The sequence below is a fragment of the Frankliniella occidentalis genome, unplaced genomic scaffold (assembly GCF_000697945.3).
Source record: "Frankliniella occidentalis isolate FOCC.00 unplaced genomic scaffold, Focc_3.1 Scaffold242, whole genome shotgun sequence".
Classification (NCBI taxonomy): Eukaryota; Metazoa; Arthropoda; class Insecta; order Thysanoptera; family Thripidae; genus Frankliniella; species Frankliniella occidentalis.
In genome coordinates, this window is record NW_026267368.1 from 278,069 (window position 1) to 280,640 (window position 2,572).

The 2,572-nt window shown below is 33.7% G+C and overlaps 1 protein-coding gene and 1 long non-coding RNA gene across 2 annotated transcripts in view; one reads left to right on the top strand and one right to left on the bottom strand.

Annotated features, from left to right (window-relative positions):
* LOC127750708 (uncharacterized) overlaps positions 1-1,157 on the top strand; it is a 6,766-nt gene extending 5,609 nt beyond the window's left edge. The window contains exon 2 of the long non-coding RNA XR_008011820.1: positions 512-1,157. This is a non-coding gene — a long non-coding RNA (uncharacterized LOC127750708). The remainder of the gene's footprint in view (positions 1-511) is intronic.
* Positions 1,158-1,428: 271 nt separating this feature from the next.
* Positions 1,429-2,566, bottom strand: LOC113214192 (uncharacterized). The gene is made up of 3 exons (XM_026433481.2): positions 2,556-2,566; positions 2,088-2,482; positions 1,429-2,008 (listed from the first exon to the last, which is right to left on the bottom strand). The coding sequence occupies exons 2-3, from the start codon at positions 2,477-2,479 to the stop codon at positions 1,693-1,695; spliced, it is 708 nt and encodes a 235-aa protein (XP_026289266.2). The 5' UTR covers positions 2,480-2,482; positions 2,556-2,566; the 3' UTR covers positions 1,429-1,692.
* Between the last annotated feature and the right edge of the window lie 6 nt (positions 2,567-2,572).

Here is a 2,572-nt window from a genome sequence, read left to right on the forward strand (position 1 = left end):
AGTTAGTCTCAAAGACCTACTTCACATAATGTTGTCTGTGGTATTCTTAATTTTTTGTTTCTGTATATAGGTATTAAGAACAATGTCATAACTTTTGTTTAGCTGGTATATAGGGATTCCATGTTAACTATGTATATTTGTTTCAATTTCACCTTTGTGCAATTTTGTTTGAATTCCACTCTTTGTGTTATACACTTCATTGAAGAAATTTACAATTTCCAATAAGTTAGTCTCCAAGACCTTTGCATAATGTTGTCTGTGGTATTTTTAATTTTTTGTCACTGTATAAAGGTATCCTATAACAATGTCATAACTTTTGTTTAGCTGGTGTGTAAGGATTCCACTTAAACTATATATCCTTGTTTCAATGTCACCTTTGTGCAACTTTGTTTATTTTCACCCTTGTGTTATACACTTCATTGAAGAAATGCACGATTTCTTTTAAGTTAGTCTCCAAGACCTTTGCATAATGTTATCTGTGGTATTTTTAATTTTTTGTCACTGTATAAAGGTATCCTATAACAATGTCATAACTTTTGTTTAGCTGGTGTATACGGATTCCATTTAAACTATATATCCTTGTTTCAATGTCACTTTTGTGCAACTTTGTTTATTTTCACCCTTGTGTTATACACTTTATTGAAGAAATGCACGATTTCTTTTAAGTTGGTCTCCAAGACCTTTGCATAATGTTATCTGTGGTATTTTTAATTATTTTTTTTTTGTCTCTGTATATAGGTTTTCCATTAACAATTTAACAATGCTTTTTTGTTTCAATTTCACTTTTGTGCAATTTTGTTTTAATTTCACCCTTCTGTTGTACGCTTTATGGAAGGAATGTACAATTTCCTCAAGGTAAGTCTCAAAGACCTCCTCTGCATAATGTTGTATGTAGTATTTTTAATTATTTTTCCTCTCCATCTACGCATCCTATTATAACAATGTCATAACTTTTATTATGTAGTACTCATAGTTTTCAGTAATTTTTTTCAAGCTGTGTACTACATTTAAGACATGCACAATGCTCTGAAGTGAGTTGCAGAGGACCTCCTTTGCATTAAGAATGTTATCTGTCTACTGCTGAAGGAGAGGATTAACTTAGGCTACAAAATACCATGTATTACAACAAATTTGGCCAATAAATAATAATAAAAATCTGTGGTATTTTTAATTCTATGTCTTAAGACGTTGGTATCCCATGTGTTAAAAATGTCTTTTGCTTTGCTGGCATGTGTACAAGAATTCTAGATTTCATTAAGAAACTTTTTACAACTTTGAAGATGTGCACAGTTTTAGTCTAGAAGAGTTAAGAAAAAAAAAATTGACGAATGAGAATATGTTATCTGATGTACATACTGGTACCTCAGTTTATTCATGTTAATAGTTCTCACTTTTGGGTTAACTGCAAATATACATCAGTAATTAACATTTTTGGAAATATATAAAGGTACATTTATTTTCAAATAACTTCAAGCTGATCACATTTGCTTGTGCAAGTAAGTATAAAGGAACGTTGGGGGTCGTTATGCAGTGATACAATGGTGCATTCTAATATACAGTGGTGGCATCATCTAGCCAAAACCCTCATAATGTAGCACGGAGAGACAAGTTGTGTTTATACAGACACTAGATATTAAGTAACAGTACTATAAACAAAATGAAAAGAATTTTTACAGATACAAACCATGAAGTTTACGCCCAGGCCAGAACAATGTGAGCGAGTTGACCTTTAATATTTAAAGCATGTTCACTGTCCTCCTCTGCAGTAAGTTCATATGCATTTAAAGAAAAGTTAGTACCAGATGGTTTTTGGTTCTCCCATTGCACATCATTATAGTTGGAGTTGTTAGACATTACCATCAGGTCCTCATAATTCTCTGGTATCATAATACCTTTCAAGTAAATTACTTGGTATCTATAAAATGCACTTTTCGCCTCAGAGAAAAACTCGTGGAAAAGTTTTTCCTTGTCCTCAAGACTAGCTTCTTCAGGGAGCATAGCGGTGTTACTGCAAACATGTTAAAAATTTCTATTAAAGAAATGCAATTTATAACACCGTTTTTAAAGTATGGCAGTTAGGCACTTACTTTAGTTCAAAGTATTTGCATGCTGGAACTATTTTGTATCCATGACTCTTGAGACTATTGTAAATGTGATCAACTTTATCAAGGTGTTGTATGAATTTCATGTCACTGACTCCCTCATCTTCACAATCAATAGCACTGCCCATTTCTAAGCACAAATGAGAGGCGTGCTTTAAGGCCAAATGACGCTTCACATTGGGTTTTTGACCTGCCTTCAGGTTTAAAGCCAGATTTTCCCCACAATAGGTGCACATTTTGTGGCTGGTGACTTCACCTGCTGTCAGCAGGGGTCTTTGGCCGCCTACTCTCCGCTTCTTAGCTATTTGAGCATCATTCTGTTCAGGTGCTTGGGGTATGGGGACGATTGCACTTATTTCTGTCTGTGAACAACACATATCCTGTAAAATGAAAATAAAAGTAATATGTAGGACAACCAGAATTGTTATATGATCCAAAGTGTCATGTACTCACCGGTTGCCATTCATTTT

Excerpts from the sequence above, each read along its gene's own strand:
- LOC113214192 (XM_026433481.2), bottom strand. The coding sequence starts at position 2,479 with ATGTGTTGTTCACAGACAGAAATAAGTGCAATCGTCCCCATACCCCAA. Across the intron at positions 2,009-2,087 it reads TGCAAATACTTTGAACTAAA|TAACACCGCTATGCTCCCTG; the intron begins GTAAGTGCCTAA and ends ACATGTTTGCAG.